This window comes from Oxyura jamaicensis, chromosome 4 (genome assembly GCF_011077185.1).
Source record: "Oxyura jamaicensis isolate SHBP4307 breed ruddy duck chromosome 4, BPBGC_Ojam_1.0, whole genome shotgun sequence".
Taxonomy (NCBI): Eukaryota; Metazoa; Chordata; class Aves; order Anseriformes; family Anatidae; genus Oxyura; species Oxyura jamaicensis.
The window spans coordinates 22,348,457-22,366,088 of NC_048896.1; the positions used below are offsets into that span (position 1 = coordinate 22,348,457).

General features: G+C 43.3%; 1 protein-coding gene across 5 annotated transcripts in view; it reads right to left on the bottom strand.

The window, feature by feature from the left end:
- Positions 1 to 17,632, bottom strand: part of SLC4A4 (solute carrier family 4 member 4) — a 225,408-nt gene that overhangs the window by 171,473 nt on the left and 36,303 nt on the right. For all 5 annotated transcript variants that reach the window (XM_035325885.1, XM_035325886.1, XM_035325888.1 and 2 more), the window contains one exon: positions 808 to 881. In XM_035325885.1, the coding sequence (XP_035181776.1) occupies positions 808 to 881 (74 nt within the window). Of the gene's footprint in view, positions 1 to 807; positions 882 to 17,632 lie in introns of those variants that run through there.

The following is a 17,632-nucleotide window of genomic DNA, read 5'->3' on the forward strand; positions in this document are numbered from 1 at the left end:
CTAGAATATATACCCTATTGTCTTCTCCTCCTCCTCCATTCGGTTATCAAACACACTGTCAACTGATCCTCATAAAACAAGAAAAACAGAATTTTCTGCAAATAATTCACTCTTATCAGCTTTAAGAATTTTCCACAACCAACCTTAAAAACGTGAACTCCTGTGAACTCCCTTCTCCTTTCAGATTTCACAATATTTTTATTCAGAGAAAAAATAAAAACACTTTCAAAGAAGTCTACTCTTTTCCTAAAAAGCTAGGAAACTTTTTGCTGTCTTAAAAAAGTTATTCTCCCAAGGGTAAAACTTTATTTTTCTACCTCCTAAGCTAAAAAAATAACCCAGGAAAACATCCACTTGCTGCCTTATGCCCACCCCCAACACTCGGCACAAATTCTGCCGGTATTTCCAGTTTGCTTCGCCATCTGTGACACCTGCCACCATAGTTGAGCACTCCAAGGTGCAGTGGTGATCTGCAAGTGTTGCTGGAAGGCTCACAGGGAAAAGAAAAACAAAAAGCCCCAATGTTTCACAGCCACTGTGCAAGAGACAGTGAACGCGATTCTGCAGGAAGTGGAAACGTGCCAGGAGCACACAATAACGTTCACTCTCAAACTGAAAAAGAGAATGTCTTTAAATTTAAAAGTCAGTTTCGCTCTGGTTAAGCTTATCAGTGTTTCAGTCAATTTTAGGATTAATTACTTAGCCGAAACAAAGGTGCCCTTTTTCTCTGCTCTCCAACTGGCAATTTTATATACAAATATGAACTGTGAAGATACCCTTTCGCCCCAGCAGTCCATGGTCTCTTACCTTCCACTTCTTCTTCATCACATACATGTTTAAGGAAGGAAGCCCCTCTATCCAGTACTGCCTCGTCCTCCATCCTATAGTAATAGAAAAGAAAAAAGGAATGCTCAGACTTCTCCTGGAGTGAGCTATTTGAACCAGCCCAGGTCCTGGGCAGGTTAACTTGCAAGCTGTTGTTCATGTTATTGTGGGCACTCCCGTTCTCCTTCCAGTGCCTGCTGTTCCTTCATAGAGCTCCTTTCAAATGGCGTTTGGTATAAGCTGGCCTCACGTCGTTCGAATTCTAACCTTGAGAGGACATCAGTGCTGACAGGTGTGAGAAAGGTAATCCCGGCTAGAAGTCTTTGTTGTTTTATTTTTCCCTTGTTTCTTTTTCCTGTTTCTTTCTTTTTTTCCTCCTTTTTTCTCTTTTTCTAACAAGGACATACACACACAGGCAAGTTTGGGACTGTCTATGCGAGAGCCAAGAGTTTGTGGAATTCCCGTCTCCCTTTAAAGTTCTTCTAAAAGATGCTGGCTGCAGAGCCACGTATACAAGCAAGCATGCATACTGTACACAGACACACGCGTTTGCATGCACAGTGGGAGACTCGGCTTCAGCCAGCCTCTTAATACCAGCAAAGCACACTTGTCTGTCGAGAGGCAAGCTTTGTGTCACATGTTGGCCTTACAGAAATCTGACATACGAGGATTATCCAGAGACCAAGCTACAGTAAGTCAGGCCATCACAGCAGTCATGTATGTGTGCCACCCATTCATTCATCCATCTGGGGACTGATTTTCGTAGTCGCTTTCTTTCCCCTCCCCTTCTCTCTCCACCTCTTATCAGCTCCTCTGTACAGAGGAGGCTCCAAATTTTACACCTCTGCCATGAAGCCCTCCTGTGGCACTGCCCAGAGCTTGCCCTGCTCTATTTCATGCACAAAAATAAAGACCCTGCATGCTTTCCAAGGGCTCATCTGCAAGCTCATTTTTGACCAGCAAATATAAAAATGGCAAAATAACAAAGAAAGCATTTCTAGTTATATTAAATAATCTACTTACATATCGCTTGGAGGCTAAGCATATATTTGCTGCTCATTGCTGGACAATGAGCTGTGTAAGCTTAATAGCAGTGTAATTCTCAATAGAACTGCAGGCTCTGTTTGTAACCTCTTTTCCTACCAACGGTAAGAAACTGGCATGTCTGGGTAACAACTGAAAAACAATACCTTTTTCCTTTTATTCTCTAGATGGAATAGGGACAAACCAGAAAGAAACAAACCTTTCAACCTTCTCCACATCTGTATTACTTCCACTTAGGATTCCACAAGATGCTCCAAGTGCAGTAGCAGCAAATGCTCAAAAGGGATTTTTAGAGGCACATTCAAATTCAGGGCAGTATAAAACCCAAACAGGTAAATACAAAGCAATGAATATATCCTAGGATATCTACCTTGCAACTGCATGTCAGTGTCTACCTGAACAAAGAAGCATTCAGCCACAAAAGCAGCAGAGCCCTCGTTTTCTAAAAGCAGTCCCCAGACAGCAGTTCTCCTACCTGTGACACCCTGTCCCCACCTCAAGCACCTTGACCAACACAGCCCATTGGCCTCCTCTTTGGCTTGTAGTCTGCAGCTCAGCTCATGTGACTGACTCCCAGCTATTTTGCAGGTAAGGAAGAAGCAAAAAAGCTCAGACTGAAAACCACTGACCACGCATATGGAAATACACGTTTCATCTTTATTACTAGACGGCAGCAATACTACAGCATCGTACCCAGAAACGAACACGAGCCTCAGCTCCTAAGTTCAGATCCAGCCCAAAAGTTTGAACAAGGCCCACCTCTCCTTTGCTGGCTGTTTCTTCCTGCACTGTATGTAAAAGCAGTGGAAGACTGGAAGAGCAAATTTCTCTGCCTTGAGAAAGGCACCATTTCACAAGCAGCTGCTGCCCCGCGTGGAGGGGTAGGACATGCTTCCTCCCAACAAAACACGCCAAGCCAGCACACAGGTACGCGCACACAGAAGCCTTCCTGAAAGCTCAAGTTCTTCATTAAATTATTCAATGCTGTTAATGCCGCTCTTGCCTGCATGCAATGGTTGTGTAGGCACACCCCAATTACGGTGTTTTTTTTTTTTCTTTTTTCTTTTTTCTTTTTTCTTTTTTCTTTTTTCCCCCAGAGCAGCACAGTAGCTACTTGCTATAAACACTACTGAAAACATGTGGAACAGATGGAGCTGGGTTTCCAGACCAAACACAAACCGCACGCACTTTATTACTCCACAAAGTTCTTCGTTTCACTCCCAGCACGCTGGCATTCGCCTCTGCTCCCTGCGCACCAACACACCCAGGCCGTTCAGCACGCGTGTATGCATGCAACCACACCTGCACATCCCACAGCCCCAGCCCAAACGCCTGTTTCCAGCTCGGTTTCTCCGCTCCAACTTTGGCAACATAGGACCAAGTGCACAGTCACATCGCACTGGGAGAGAGGGAGAAGGGGGCAAAGGGAGGAGAGGAGCCAATTCTAGTGCACAGTGCCAAGGATTCACCAGGTGCTAGTAAAATGTCTGCTCAGATCAGCTCGAATGGCAGGCAGATGGGGTCCTGCTGGTGCCCTGTAAAGCCCCCCATGCCATTCCCACCCCTGCCAAAACCCTGTTCCCCACTGCCAGCACCTCTCCTCCCCTGGGGCAGTTCATCACATTTAAAGGCCACACTTCCTAGCTTGCAAAGGGCTCAAAAACTGCTGAGGACACATTGCAAGCCTGATGCTTTCCCTGAAATGTGCCTGGGACAGATCCGAAGGAGCTAGGAGGTTTAAAGGGCCAGGAATAGAGCCTGGGCTGCCTTGGCGCAGCGCCCTGACTCTAATCCGCAGGAGTTTAGTGATTAGAACCCGAAGCACCACCTCCCTTGACTTGGTCTTTTCTGCCCTTCTCAGATTACTGCGGCATTTCTTCGGGCCAAAACCTAGCAAGAACCATCCTTTATGAACTTGCACAGGGGGGATATTTCAACCCCTTGGACTTTTTCAAATAACATTAAATGAGAGTTGCAGGAAAAAAAAAAAAAAAAAAAGTTACATGAAAGAGCAGAAAATCTTCAGTAGCAGAGTACTAGCAGTGCAGCTCTGCAGCAAGAAATGGCATTTTCACTACCCCAGGGAAGACAAAGGGATTCACTGGATACAAGTGAGAAAGGGCAGAAATGTTTTTAGGGCCTCTGAACAGAAATGTGCCTTACTTTGAAGCTCGGCTTACTAGCTCCTCTGAGTAAGGTAAAAGGACGGTACATCTAGACACTTTTTTATCTAGTCTGACATCCTCATTATTATTATCACGGTGTTTTGAAAACAAACCCCCAAAATAATTAAAAATAATGGCTTTCTATTTTCAGGGCCTATATCTGAGCAAGTCATGATATCCAACACAATATGCTTCAGTAAAATATATATATATATATATATATATATATATATATAAGCTGCTCAAGTAATTGGCCTCTCTGGATACATAATTAGATCAATACCCAACATTTCTTGAAAATACGCTGTACATCAATAGGATTTAGATACGCTGTACATCAATAGGATTTAGACAAAGGTCTCACATAGCCAACCCAACACAGCATGCAGTTCACATCTAAATTTGCAGGTCGCTCTCAACTACAGCTCCCAGAAACAGCCTGCCAGACAAAGAAGAATGAACAAGACCAATTTAATACCTCAGAAGAGTTCCAGAATTTGGGATGTAGAGAGAAGTCAGTATAGATGGGCATAAGTGAAAGGAATTAAGTAGCACAGAGCAGAAAGGAAGATGAAAAGCCTACTTGCCAGCTATTCCACAATGAGCAGAGCACTCCCCAAGAAACGAGCACATAAGTTTACTTCTCATATGTGTGTGATCCAGGACCACTTTTGAGGTGAAAACTTCTCAAACGCTCCATGTTAGCAGAGCAAACCTGACTTGGCTTCCAAAGGAAACAACTGTGGCTCAAAACCAAATTACTTAAGTTTAGTGTTTTCTTTTAACCTACCACAAAACTCCTCGATTCCTTCCCCTTGGCTATGCTTATCTTGCAGCCTCTGTTTTTGTCATCACATTATAAATCTTTCCTGCAGGTCCCCTTGTTATAGCATCAAACACTTGCAACATCTTCAAAGCGGTAGTAAGGTAGCAAGTAACCTTAGCTTTATTATCCCCAGCCATTACTGAGATAACTCAGGCCTATTTGCATAGACGTAGCAAGGCTCTGGGTTTATTTCAAGATCGTTATGTGAAAGCCACCAGACTTGCGAGGAAAAATAATGCCATGACTCTACTTTGTGCTCATTCCGCTGCTTCTCATGTTTTAGATGTACCTAATAGAAGTCACTGCTGAGTTTACAGCACTAGAAGCAGTCTCTAAACAAACAAAAATAAGGCAAAAAAATATTTAAAAAAAAAAAAAACTACAGATTGATCTGAATAAAGTTTGTTTCTGCACAAAAACCTGCATTTGGAAGCCTCTGAAAACTTCCTTACAGCACATGGAAATGTTCAGGGTGCAGAAGGGTCCTCTCTTACCAGCACGAGAGCCTACAATGGGACAGCAGAGCCTTCCGCACCAGCGACCTGCAGAAAAACCTCTTTTCTCCACCAAACGCCGCCGAGCTAAGCAGATGGAGTGCTGCCACCTTTTGGCCACGCAGCCTTCGCACAGCAGCAGGGACCAAGCCAAGCTCCTGCAAGCTTGAACAAGCTGTAGGGACAGAGACCATCGGCACCTTCCCGCTGTCATCATCACTCGCACTTTTTATAACCTCACGATTTATGACATGGGAAGAGTAAATGTCACGTTTGGCTGAAAGAAAGCAGCACGGCTGATGTGGCAATGCTAGCTGTTGTGTGGAGATACAATTCGCCCAAGTGAATAATACATAACAAAGCTGGAGAGTAAGAAATAAGAGTTATTACTTGCTGATAAGTTTTTATGATCCGGTCTGTTTCAAACACGTTTTGCAATCAGGAAGAAAGCAGAGCAAACTCTGGACTGCATAAAGGAAAAACCGAGCCAGCTTTGTAACTGGAACGGATAGCAGAACACATAACCCATGTGAAAGTCACATTTAAAGAGCAATCCTTTTGCAATAAGCCAGGGTGCAGAGCGCGTAAAGTGCTTCAGGGAGGAGAGAGGCTTGTTACCGTCGGGTCACACAACCACAGCTCTGGCCGGCCAAACCAGAAGCCCTGATGGCAGGGCTCTGATGAGGCTCAGAGCAGCCCCACTGACGGAAACGCGCCTCCCCAGCACTGCAGCTCCTGCTCCTCATTACAGCTCACACGCAGGTTGTGTGGAAGCTGTGGCCATTCGTGGGCAAGGCAAGTAGAATAGGATCTTCATGAGCACACACAATCAAACAGCTCCTGGCACTTCTCAAAGCCTGCCATCATTTATCTGCCAGGATTTTTTCCCCAGAAAATTGCCATCCGTACAATGAAGCGGGAGTACTGGGGATGGGGACACTGGGCAAGGAAAAAAAAAGAAAAAAAAAAGAAAAAGAAAAAAACAAGTAAAGTACCAAGCGTTGCTTGCTAAGCTGTTTGGCCAGTCTCACAGTCCTGCAAGGATTACACTTAAGTCTGTACATACACAACCATCCCCACACCCCTTTTAATTCCCAAACACAGAAGGGAGATTCTGTCCATCACAGAGCCCTTTTTTCCTCTTAGGAGCAAAAAGAAGACAGGTTTCAGCTGAGGAGCCTCGGTATCTCCCAGCAGAAGAGACATCCGCCGTTGACAGCTTGATCTGTTTGGACACTCTAAGAGCCACTACAAATCACTCCTCCAGCTCTGTGATTCCTTGGCGTTGCTAGGAGCAGACAGAGCCAGCCACAAACACATACCCATAGGCTGCACTTTTGCTACTAGAAATCACGACCAGAGCGCCTGGAGCGAAGCATGATGTGGCTCACGAGAAAGAGCCACAGATCCAGCCACAGCACCACTCTGCACTGCTCATGATGAGGTTTAAAAGGCCTGCTCATGACAACCGAGATGGCATTCAGTCCAACTGAGGCAGGCCTGTCACCACCAAAACTACTTTGGATGAACAGCATCAGCCAACCTCCAGCAGAAGGTAGAATAACACCAGTGTCAACCCGACCTGGAGGCTCACACAGACGGGATGAGCAGGGTCTGGATCTAGGTGGAGAAAAGCCACCAATAGCTTCCCTGCTGTCAGTGCCAACTGGTGCCTTCACCAAGCAGCTGAAGGTGGATGCCAAGGGGGTATGCTTACACCTATCTCGAAGATAATGAGTCAAAAAGTTAAACAAGCTTCTTCTATTAAGAGACCGAGGAGACTGAGATGTTATTTACCTTCTCTGCAACCTGTGAAGCATTCAGCTACTCTGAAGGCAATGGTTAAGTAAACATGAAACCATGAAGGAGACTTGGTCCCAATTGATTCCCCTACAGCCCATAAGCAAATGTTTGAGTTAACAGACCTAATATGAGCGATTCATCTTTAGGGGCTACATTGTTGTTTGTTTGTTTTTCCTCAAATACATGCATCTGTGCTCTAGCACACAGAAAAATGAGCTTCTGACTATACTCAGCATGGTCTGGTTGATGCACTCACAGAACAGATTGCCATATTTATCTTGGATGCATTTCCCCTTGTCAGTTTGAAACCAGCATTTATTTACATCCTCTCTCAGCAAAAGGTTGCACTCACCATGAAGACAGGAGCCTCCTCCTCCTTCTGCACAAAGAATTTGCACTAAGGTAGTTTTAAACCCCAACTCAAACCCAGCTTGTTTTAAAATAAGAACGTTCCAACAGGGAACAAATGCCCGAAGTGACTGCTTTGCAAAGTGCCATCCGATGCAGAAGGACTGATCTCATCTCCTCCCTCTCCAGCAGACCTGTCTGAATGGAGAATACCATTTCCCTTCTCCAGAGAACTGCCAATCTCTGAGTAATCAGGAGATAAAAACACCAGCACTATAGGTGCTGCAAGACTAAAATCTGTGAACACATAGAAGGTGCTAAAGCACTCTTTTTTTCTAAAAGTGTGGGACATGTAGGAAAAGACTGGAACATACAACTTCAAAGGAGCACAGACTGTTAATTTGGTTTTGGCTGTGCTTTACTGCTTGCAGTATTGCCACCAGTTTCCTAGTTTCAGTGACTGGCTGCATGCATTGGACCACAATGCAGGTGACATGCTTGCTTATTACGTGTGCATGCTGTAGGGAAAGAAAGAGGAAGCAAAGACCAAGACAGCTTTGCAACTTTATCATCTTACAACTGCATATTCTAGTTACTTGTCTTTTCAAAGGTTCTCTGCTGCTCACTAACATCTCTCAGTCACAACAGTGACATAAGCCTTTCATTTATTGACACTGACATGCACTTGTTAAAGGGGCTTTGGAAAAAGGAGAATCAAACACAGGGTAAGTATGCTCCTCAATAGCCAATGTAAATCACTGAGGTTATGCTCCTTGCCTCCCCTTCACTCCAGGTCCTTCCGTGGAAGTCCAATTATACTCTTAAGAACATCATTTAATGAGACACATTCTCTCAGTGCTTCGTCGTCCCTCCAAAAACTTGTCATTCAGAGGCTGCCTCCCCAGCAGTGCTCCATGTGTGTGCTGCAGCAGCCATTCACCTTTACACTGCTGCCTGTTTGTTCTGTTCAAATATTTTCCCTGTCCACTTACACCCAGCTGGTTGTGTGAGGACCTAGCAAAAAATGCCAGCAAGGCTACTGGGTGTCTCTGATCAAACACGTGGCATCAAGTAGAACACAGCACCCCTATACAGGTTATTTATCAGAAATTTCTCAGTTACATGGATTCCACCCAGGAAAATGCAGCCCATTTGTTCAGTATCCCTGTGCCATGCTATTTAGATTACTCAGTGATTTTAGTATTAATGAGACATTTTTGAAAATTGGGGTGGAGGATGTATTATTTGTTTGTTCTTTTAAGTAAGTCCCCTTATTGTTACATGAAATATTTCACTCTCTAGAGGTGTTTTCAGGGATTGAAACTGAGATTTAAAATAGACCATTAGCCTCTTTTTTAAGTATAAATCCTGACATATTTAAACAGGATTGATTTGGAACACAGTAATGTAGAATAATGCAATTATAAATTACAGAATTTGTCATGATTTTTAATTGATATCATCTCATCGGGTTATCATCCCAAACTCTTAAGTCAACAAAGTCAGTAAACATCTGCATTTCTCCAGTTGCTTTATTCTGATCAATTGGACTCCTACAGCTTTTGTTTTGTTGTTGGGGTGGTTTTATTATTATTAGGTTGCATGTTATTGCTTTCGGTTTTGTTTTTTATATCCAGAGTGAAGTTCTGCTGCTTTTACTCTGAGAAGGAATAAGCTCTGTAGTAATTCTGAAACAGGCAAGATTTCTTAGGATGTTAAAGAGGAACAATGGCTGGGCCCCTGTTTGCTGAAATCCTTCAGCATATTTAAATCTACCCAAGTCCTATTACAAGATTTAAATACAAGTCTCAGTTCTTGTTTTTAAAAACTCTTATGACTGAAACATCAGGAATTCTAAAGGTCTATCTCAACTCACAGATAAAGCCTATGAGAGCAGCTTCCTGAAACCCAAGCAAGAATTGTCTAAATTTACTTTGACAAAATAAATTTTATCATTTGGATTTCAACTTAAATCTGTCAACTGCAAAGAACTCTTCAATTTGGATACATCACAAAAATGAAATAACTATCAGAAAAAAAAAATAATAATAATTAGGAGTGAGTAAAATTGAATCTTTTTCTTTTGGGTTTATGAAGAACTCTCATAACGTTAGTAAGAGAAGAGCTTTCTTCTGCACAGACAAGAAAGTAATGTTATCAAAACACAGGGAAATACAATGGGGTGGGGGGGAGGATTGGCACTGGATCCTAGGGTAGGTGCAGCAGCTGAAGCCATTGTTTTATTATGTTTAGATTGCTCACCGTAAAATGACACAACTCCAAAAACTAAACAAGTCAGCTGCCTGTTTGTTTTCCTTTCCTTCTCTTAAAGAAACTTGTGGATTGGTAACTTGAAACACAGCCAGCAAGAAGCCCACATTTCATCCAACCATACCTTTTAACTGATAGCACCTCAGGTAAAGCACTCCCTCCTGCTGACCAGGGCAACCTCTTGGACCTGAGGTGCTGGTTCCTGTTATCTTCCACATAACACCTACTATACTGAACGTAGCCAGAGCCAGGAGAGGGTAATGAAACACTGTGAGAGGAATTCAAGACTGTGCTTACATAGGAGCTTTATGGGATGTCCCTTTCAACAGGGAGCAGTGATTTCTCACTACAAATATTATGAATGTATCTGCGTGAAGCTAATGTAAACCAGGCACTTTTGTTGCTTAACTTTCTGTGAAGCATGAAATATTAAACAAAAAAGTTTTCTCTGGAGACAGAATGGTGTCAGTTTTTAAAGCCACAAGCTGCAGCAGATTTCACATAAAAATTACTTCAAGACAGCCTGCAAGATCTGATTGTTTGTTTTTTTTTCTGCCACTTATTACTGTGACAATGCCATGTCCTGCAATAGATTTCTTACTGTTTTTTGCCTTATAGGCAGCTTCTTATTTGACTATGTTTTGCATGCCTAATTGGCTGCCCATAATTTTTGTTTGCTCCACTTAAAGAAAATTAGGCAGTGTGTATAACAAGTTCCTAACATAGTACACGACTTGAGGTTCAGTAACCCTTACACAAAAGTGCTCCAGTGGGCTGATTTATGAAAGAATTTTCATGTGCTCTTCAACCAAACCAGGATCTATTGAAAACCAACCCTGTTTTATAGAGTAGTTGCTCTTTGTGCAAGCCTCATGTAAGAGCTCTTTTAAAGAAGTATATCATGTCGTAAGACTAGGTATAGTGGACTAAGAACTGCCTGCAACATCATAAGCATGTACTTTACATCAGCTCAGCAAAGAAGTTTAAACTGAGTGCAGACTTTAAAAGCGCAAATAAAACAGGGCACCTGTATACACCTATATATAAATAGACACGGATATATAAACCTAGACAAGGAAACAGCAACTGTGGGAAATCTTTCCAGCATCTGCGGAATACACCTACACAGGGTGTCAAAATCAAAGTATGGATAGCGTGGATCTAATCCAGCGTTTTCTACCCGTAGACAAGGATATTACAGTAGGTCTCTCGGTCTTGCCAGACTGCCTTTTGAAAGAAAAACATTATCTGAAATGGGAGTTCCTCAGTTTACGTCCATTTCCCATTCAGTGAAAGAACAGGCAGTGTGTACAATGTGGGGTGGAGCAGCACACCAAGTGGCACCATTAACCCAGATCTGGTTTTCTCCAGGGAAAACAATCAAGTGCTTTCAGTTGAGGCTTCCCAGCAAGCAGCTCCTGCTCTGGTCCTCCTGTGTGACTATTTGGAGGGAAAGTCTCATCTCCATAGCAAGAACCCCACTAAAAGCATGAAACCATCTTATATCTTAATTTCACTTCTGCAATTAGAGGTTGGAGCTTTTCCCTTCCTTCAAGGTTCACAGTATCAAATGCACAGCTCCTAGAGCTGCATGCTTTTCTCCCCGTCACCTCCCCAAGCATCTCTGAGGTGCAGAAAAGCATCACAAAACTTTGGGCCCCGACACTAATACTAGGTCTGAGACAAGCCAGCTTTCTGCTATGAGGAGGACAGACTATACCTGATGCAGCACAAAACTGCTCTGGCAGAGGCAGCCCTTACCAGGCAGAAAGCCTGGTTGTATTAAATGTTTTGGACGCATCCAAGGCAGCCAAGGGAGCTAACGCGCATTCAGCACTTCCCATAGTGCAGCTGCAGCATCTCTGATCCAATACTCGGCACACCAAAGCGATAGTAGGTTTCATGATATGCTGGTCTCAAAAATATAATCCAGCATAAAGGATATTTTTAACAGGGATTATTTCAGTAATCTGCTTCGATAGTCAACCTTACACACAGGCCATGTGGCACAACGGAGCAGCACAGAGCCATGTGCCATGGGCAGGAACTTCTTGAACTGCTCATCACTGAAAACCTCCTACAACAATGGGGGGAAATGGATCTCTGCAACGTGGAACTGGTGACTAGATGCAAGTCTCTGGAAGAAGTCATTTCTACAAATTAGACAACAGTTACTCGACACTGCAGGATGTGATAACATTTGAGATCGCATCAAAAAGATTGTGATCAGAGCACACAGATGTAAGAATAAGACAGACGAGGCAGAGTCACCAGATCTGAGTATCAGTGTGTGCGCAACCCAGACAGAGGAAAGAAAACTTCTCCAAAAATATTAGACGAGCAACAAAAACCAGGGGGGTCAGTGACCAAAGTACTCCAAGCCATCCTCACCTTCACTTGGCAACAACTGCTTGTCCACATTTTATAAAGACTGCTCCCCAAGGGAAATGAAATCTCTTCTGAAAAAGGACACTTTCATCATTCCCAGTGCATGCATAAAGATGCTAATTTAATAACAGTCAATCAAAATTGATGCAGACCTAATAGGTAGAAATGCAAACAGCCGAATTTCAAGCTAAATGCCCTTTTTTGCCTCCACCACCTGCAAGAGAGTAGTAAAATAAAACAAGACACTGTACAAATTTGCTGAAGAAACATTGCCAGAGAGGAGAGGAAATCAAAAGCAAGTCATTTCAGAGCTGTTTGGGAAGCAACTGAAATATAGAAGAATTTTCTCACTTTCACCAATTTAATCTCCTGTCAGAACAACAGAAAAAAATAAATCACAGCCCACAGCATCATGAACCCAGGGAGCCATTCTGTCTCTTAACTGCACCAATTATTTAACAAAATACTGATTATGCCAGCATAAGCCCCAGCACCCAAAGGATACAGGTCCCTTTATGAATGACACCCACAAGAATCATTCATGGGAAATGTGACTGCAAGTGACTTTCCATTCTGCACCACCACAGCAGAGTTGTGACTGTTCCAGTACGTTTCTAGGAGTTAGGATCAGACAGAATCAAGTACGTTTGATGCCCAGCTGTCGCTAACCAGACTTGCACCCACAGGCAGGGAAACCTTTCTGTTGCTCAACATTTTATATGGTGATATCAGAGGGGCATGTATATGCATGGTTTTTCCAGTGTGATTAGAAAAAGTATCTGTCACAGAGCACCAACAGGTGGGATAAAACAGTCTGGGGGAACCTCACTGCCATGACTACCAGCCTCACAGAAGAGCTCATCCACATTCACTCCCTTGACTGCAAAGAAAGCAAGCAGAGATTTTGTACACTTCTCAACCAAATTCTCAGCAGGGGACAAGAGTGAGCAAGCCACTGACGTTAAGGCAACACTCCTTGCCTTCCTGCATGCTTAGCTGATAGAGTGGTGAAGAGTGATATGCCGTAGTGACCTACTACCTTGACTTTCAAGCGTGGTGCTGGTCAAGAACATACCAAGCCCCTAATCTTTATTCTTGGACCTGCAGACTATCAATCAGCCAGAAGTGAGTTTGCCCCGACCACGCAGGGGCACATGACTGCATTTCTGCTGTATTAGTCAGCAAACAAAGCGATAGGGATTTTTTTTTTTTTTTGCCACCAGGACAGGAGAACATGACACAGCATAAAAGTAGAGTGGTATAGGCAGACAACACATGATCCTGCATAAAGTCAACCCATTTAAAATGGTAAACTCACTTTACCAGCAAAATGAGTTTGCTGCTGGATTGACATTTTGCTTCATGGGAGAGTAATGTTCTTCATTTGGTTCTAAGTGCCCTACAGCTGGATTTACTGTATCCTCCAACCACAGCCAAGAGCACATAACTGAACTGCTGAGCAGGCAACATCCAAGTTTTAACAAGACTGTCCTCTAGATGACATCCATTTAAGGGCAGCCCAAAATAGACTTACTCATGTCAGCTTAAAACAAGACAGAAAACAAAACAATAACCCAGAGCTGAAAACTAGTTTCTTGCCAGAAAGCATTCATGGCTACTTCTTATGAACTCCTTTCTAGTGATCATTGCCATGAAGAGCCGCTTGTGGAAAGAAACCGGTAGCAGCAGTGGTGCTGACAAGCAGCACTGTTGCAGGAGGTCCCAGGTCCTCCACAGTAACCCAGAAACTAGTGCAGTGACTAACAGGCTTGTCTAAGAAGGGCAAGGAGACTTCTGGGAGAGCAGAGAAAATGTGACTCTACCACAGGTATTTCTTTCAGACATCTTCATCCACTCTAGGAAAGGCCTTTGAAAAAAATATATTTTTTTTTTTCCTGTGAATAGAGCAACAAAAGTTAAGACCATCTGCATCTTTCTGGGCCAAAGGAAGGCTATCCACATCACACAGGCTCTTGTAGCACATCCACAGCCTATCCAGCAGGTCTGTCACTAGAATGAGTTCCTCTCTCTACGTATCAGTGATTGATGCTCTTTCTGACTCCAGTAACATGACAGGGTTCTTAGTCCCTATGCACAAACTTCCCAGACAGGCCTAAAACATTCTACCTGCAGTCCTGCGCATTATACTTGCACAAGTCTCATACACCTGCAAACCTCACTGGTCATCCTTAACTACAAATCCTCACTTCAAAAGAGGGTGCAGCTGTTCCTAACTCCAGCTAATTTTCAACAGAGTTTGGATGCGAAGCTGCCTTTTGTCCTTCCAGAGATAAGGTCCTCAATAAGCAAAAGAGATAAAAGATACTTCTTGGTGACTCTGGCCAAGTCACACACACCTTAACCACCAGCTGCTGATACTTTCTTAAATGCAGAGCAGACCCACCTACTGCTGAACCAAGCCTGTAAAACTTGACGTAGTCACAAATTTCATGGAGACATCTGTTAACAAAGAACTGCTTTATGCCCAGCACCTAATTGCAATATGACTGTTTAAAGGTAAAAGGAAAATAGTCCATGATAATATTAAGTTATCTACACCATTATCTTGCATTTTTTATTGCCCTACTGAGTGGAATGACTGGTCGAGGAACAAAGCCAGAGAAATTCGGTTGATACCACAGTTCATGACTACATACGCAATTCTGAGAATTTCAGATTACGGGTCAAATGCAGGACAGTACTGAACTCCTCCTGGAAAAGATTAGGTACCCTTCCTGAGTTACGAAGCAAGCCTCCCCAGAAAAATACTAGGTTGTTTGCAAGCCAAGGCATCACCATACCAGGAATACTTAATGCAAAGGTGTCTTACTCATAATTTGGGATTAAGAAGGCAGAAAGAGGCTTAAAAAAGATGGCTTCATTTGTTGAAAAGTAATTACAGAAGTTTGCAGAGTTCGCCAAAGCCTTTATGCACTCCTGCTTTTCTCTGCACTGAAGGCTCAAAGGACCTTCAAGTCCCTTGCCAGCAGATATATTTCAGCATGATGACCATAAGAGGGTTTTGCAATGCTTTTTTATAAGTTAAGTTTTATACCTAATCTTCAACAAATTGCACAGGCTCTGGGCTCCTCTAGTTTGATCTTTCGTTTTAGTAATTATTGTAAAAGCTGGAGACATGATCTCCCTTTACTCATTGTCCTGAGAGGATTTTGACACTGTAAGACACAGCTGGGATTTCCACGGAGTTGTTTTGCGGCATATTCCCTTTCAACAAAAAATATACAGTGCATTTTTGGCAAAGAGAAGAGATGTGTGATCCAAATCAAACTTTAAAAATAAGGTTTCTCTTTTGCAGCAATTCCTGCCATTTCATTGCTTCTGTGAAACATTGACACTGTAATAACATGAAATCGTTACATGCCCACTCCTTTAATTTATACTGCCCACAGGAATAATCCATGGAGCTGAGCAGCCAGAGCATCACAGTTGCAGTTCAATGCCTGCAGAAGTGAAGGAAGGGTGCCTGGGCTTGCCTACATTGTCAGCGAAGCATGGGCCCAAGCCTGCAGTCAAGCCCAGGCTTGCTGACATTCCTTCCACGCAAGCAGGCGCTCAGTCTTAGCTTCCGAACACTTCTCCGAAGGAAAATTCGAGGCCTACCACATAGCCCAGCAGACCCAACTTGTCCTTCACACCACCAGCAAGGCCGCACACACGTACAAGCCAGTACACTGTGGCACTGCAGCAGGTGCCACGAGCCAGTCTCTGCATAGGCACAGTGCGTGGATGCTCCACCTGCAAAGCAAGGCTTTCAGCAACGGAAGCTGCGCCATCGGCCTTCACATGCTTACACCTGGTACTTGTAGACTCAAGCTCCGGGAGCAGAAGAGTGACACTGCCAGAGGCAGAGTTTGGTGTGCCACAGGTCGGTCCTTTCTCCTGCAGCCCACTGGGACGGTCATTCTCACCACAACAGGAACGAGAGGGGACCTGCACATTTTCAGTCACGTATCCGAGGGACACAAGTAATGTACTGAATCTCCTTGAGTACTCAGCCTTCCTTCATTCTGCATTCAAGGCTTAGCTAAATTTACTTCAGACACTTCCTTCACCCATGTAACACAATTTTTAAAAGCACTCTCTTTCTGAATGGATCTATTTTCTATTTAAATGTTAAAACTTTAAGTCCTTCTACAGTTACACAAGCTATGTAAGTTCAACAGAGTGAAGTGTCAGATTAAGATGTTAATTGAAGGAAGTATTTTCCAATTTCAAAACACAGAAAAGTCACATGCTCGCCTTTTCCTCTACTACATTAACCCAAGCCCTCTTCTGTCTGACATGACACCATATTCAGAACTCAGATTCATCCTATCACAATGTCAAAATCCACTTCTCTAGGCACAGTTGGGTGTAAAATAGGCCACAGAAAGCACTCTCAAAGCTTTTATGCCATGGAAGGCAAAGTTGTGGGAGCTACGCTGCCTTTCCTTCTAAAACCCCAACGGTAGCCATCCAATAAGTAACCTGATCACTGACTGTCCATAAAAAGGCCAAATACTATTTTCACCTGAGTAAGAAGCACTTACACAGCAACGGGAAAAACTTCACATCTACCATATTCCTTCAGAAGATGTACTTACTCTTTAGGAAGAACGATCTTTTCTTCTGAGCACATTTTGGTGATGTATGTGTCAGTAACACACTGGAGACATAAACTCACTCTGGAACAGAAACCATTTCAACCTAATACTCTGCTAACACCATCTCTCTACTCAAGATGTTTTCTCAGCAAAATTAGTGATACTATCTGACAGTGCTCCAGGTGAACTCTGTAACTTGAAACAGAACACCACCCTTAAAGTCCCAATCAAGGATGCACTGAATACTTTGCACAGATCTTCAACCAATTTCCAACCTCACCTCAAAAGCAATTTATGGTTGCATCCAGACTTTGTCCATATACGGAATAAAGGGAAGGTTGGCATTCACCCTTCAGGTCCAGTTCTGCCAGTTCTCTTCACTCTCTTCTCTCTGCACTGATACAGACGCTGACCACAGCTCCATTCAGCTCAGCGCTGTTTTAAACACGTGTACTAGCAGCATTACAAGGGCATCTGGCACCACTTCCGCAGCCCACCACATTGACCCTTCACCCAGGACACTGCTTCTCAAACTTGGTTATTATTCACAACCCAGGCCTAATAGATCACAAGATGTTAAACGATTTATGTGAAACTACTCACAAGGCACTACACGCTGTATTGTTGTGCCATTAAGGCTTTGGAACAAAGCTTCATTGGGGACAGAAGAGAACAAAGCACCCATCTATTTCTTCATTGCTATTATTGTTTCTGCCTTGAAAGACACACAAGCTGGGCTATTTAACAATGCTACTGTTCTTTAGCTGTTCTATTTGTCTGCTGAAAGCAGGAACTGTCAGACATGGAAATGATATCAGACTATTCAAATTTCACAACAATTTGGGTAAAATTCACTTCATTAGC